This window comes from Danio rerio, chromosome 18 (genome assembly GCF_052040795.2).
Source record: "Danio rerio strain M-AB ecotype USA chromosome 18, GRCz13ab, whole genome shotgun sequence".
NCBI classification, from domain to species: Eukaryota; Metazoa; Chordata; class Actinopteri; order Cypriniformes; family Danionidae; genus Danio; species Danio rerio.
In genome coordinates this window covers 8,382,501-8,385,000 of record NC_141038.1, presented here as the reverse complement: position 1 = coordinate 8,385,000, position 2,500 = coordinate 8,382,501, and the positions used below count along the sequence as shown (strand labels likewise).

At 34.6% G+C, this 2,500-nt stretch overlaps 3 protein-coding genes across 4 annotated transcripts in view; 2 read left to right on the top strand and 1 right to left on the bottom strand.

The window, feature by feature from the left end:
- The window catches only part of LOC101882393 (uncharacterized), a 768,785-nt gene that overhangs the window by 431,352 nt on the left and 334,933 nt on the right, over positions 1-2,500 (top strand). The gene's annotated exons all lie outside the window — the stretch shown is intronic.
- The window catches only part of utp15 (UTP15 small subunit processome component), a 355,707-nt gene that overhangs the window by 187,705 nt on the left and 165,502 nt on the right, over positions 1-2,500 (top strand). The gene's annotated exons all lie outside the window — the stretch shown is intronic.
- The window catches only part of vwf (von Willebrand factor), an 81,827-nt gene that overhangs the window by 23,622 nt on the left and 55,705 nt on the right, over positions 1-2,500 (bottom strand). For both annotated transcript variants that reach the window (XM_087292549.1, NM_001281989.1), the window contains one exon: positions 212-459. In XM_087292549.1, the coding sequence (XP_087148675.1) occupies positions 212-459 (248 nt within the window). The remainder of the gene's footprint in view (positions 1-211; positions 460-2,500) is intronic.

Here is a 2,500-nt window from a genome sequence, read left to right as displayed (position 1 = left end):
TTTAAAGGCAATGGTGCAGATCAATATAATTAAATGCATAAATCATAATGGCATGACAGTTCAGCGGAAGCACATGTGCTGGCTTATTCAAAATAAAGTCCCCGTGCATATACATGTACAGTAGCCCATTGCAAACCCGGCACAGATTTATTCATCTATTCATAATTATACATTGGAGGGTTTACTAGTCTAAATGAATAATATAGTGTACCTGGTGAGTTTTCCCGCTGTGTTCCACACACTGACTGCAGGCCTCTCTGTCTACACACTTATCTTCCATTAACACGGAGCCTTCAGGACAGAAACAGCCCTCTGTGGGAGTGTTCAAGCACACTGATCCATTGGCTTTCAATAAACCATCACCCATCATGTCACCGGGTGTGAACTGGCTTTGTCCGCACTGCTCCAAACATCCACTTCGGCAGGCAGCGTACTCCATCGAGTCTGAGCACGACATGGCTGTATAGACACAAATTGAGAAACAGTGAAATTCAAGTATAAGACGCCTTCAATCTCAATTAAAGGGACAGTCCACCCAAAATATAACCTTTTATTTAAAAGCTTTGATATAGCCTTTTATACCTAAATAGCCATTTGCTCACCCCCAAATCGTTCCAAAACGTTATTTTTCTGCTGAACATAAAAGACTGAAAACCGGTAACCATTGACTTCTATAGTAGGAAAAGTGAATTTATGGATGTCAATGGTTACCCTTTTTTCAGCATTCTTTAAAGGTGCAGTATGTAAGTTTGACACCCAGGGGTTGAGCTAGGTATTGCATTCCAGGATCAAAGCAAACACAAGCGCAGGTTGTCAGATTGAGGACCAATAGGAGCGAGTCTGACCATCGATCCGATTTAAATCATGTTCTGAATTAAAGCAACGGCACACGATAGAAGGAAAATTCTCCATATTAAAGAGAGTTTTTGTCCTAACCAACACCTCAAATTTATTTCTTGCAGCTGTTTAACAGGATGAACCGATCGCCTCAGTTACACCTCATGTGCTTTATTCAGTGTTAAAAGCTAACAATGTGAGTTTAACTTATTGCCATACTACTGAAAGCAGCAGCAGATAGTTCACCTCAGATCTTGACAATAAAATAAACCATTTAAAATTTACCTTTAGAACTGTGACTCAAAACCAACACATATTCAGCATGTACATTTAATAATGTTAAAGAGGTTTAGTATGTATTAATTAGATTGTAAACCTTACCATTTCGCGAGTGAGAGCATGTTCTGTGCTTCTGAATGGCTGTATTAAATTTCACATAGTGTTTGGTTAGGACACGGGGTTACAATGTAACCTACTCATCTAATGTTTACACTCATAATATTTATATTATTTGCTAATTAATAACCCCACGTGGAACTCTTGGAAATCTGCTTCTCGTTTCGGAGTCTGCTCCTGTTCACCAGTGGTCGCATTTCAGTCATGGAAACATGCTTTGAGAGTCTTTCTGATTGAATGGATGAAATACATGGTTTTCCACCAAGGCAATCTGGGGTGCTGAAATATAATAGGCTAAAGTGGCAGTAGGCAGGTTAAAAGACCCAAAACAAAGATCTTCCGGCACGGAGTAAACATTTTCAAAGCAAAATTACTGATTTCAGCATTGTTTTCTTTTTAGCTAAACATGAATGTTCACTTAGCATGTTTTTTAAATATCTGCAAACAATGGTATTTTTATGCTTTAGAAGAGTCAAAAATTTACATACAACACCTTTACAATGTCTCATTTGTGTTGAACAGAAGGAATAAATTCAAACAGTTTTATGACAAGTGAAGGACGAACATACGATGAGAGATTTTTCAGTTTTGGGTGAACTGTTCCTTTAAGTGTAGAACACACAAATACTAAAAACATGAATTTTATTAATATTTCATTCTCTAAGTCATCTCTTCTAAGTGATTAATAGAATACAGTAGAAATTATGAGGAGTGTGATTAAGTTTTTTGGACATTTACAGTGCTCAGCACAATTTAGTACACCCCATTTTGAAAATTAATATTTTAACCATTTCTCTGTGAATATAGGCGATGTATTCTGGTGCATTTAAACAAAACAGATTTCCTAAACAGATATATATTTATTCAAATGATATTTTAGTCACCAAGGACATTTAGAAATTGAAAGATAAAAATATTAATTTAACGCATAATATTAAAAATAAAATTACAAAATGTCAGCTACATTTTTCAATATTTTTGTTTCTCTTTATTTTTTTTATTTTTTAAATTTGTATTTAATATTTTTCTATAAAATATGAATTTGGGTGCAGTAGTTATCTTAAGTTGTTTTGTTAGATAATCTCCAGATTTGGTTTCAGTACTGAATAATTTAATGTGTACGCAGAAAAATAATAAAATATAGCTTCCTATTAAAAATATGAATGTAGCAGCTAGATTTGTCAGGGGTGAACTTATATATGCTGAGCATTGTAGATGATGATGTTATTGTTTTTTTTTTCTCATAATGATAATTAAACAATATTGT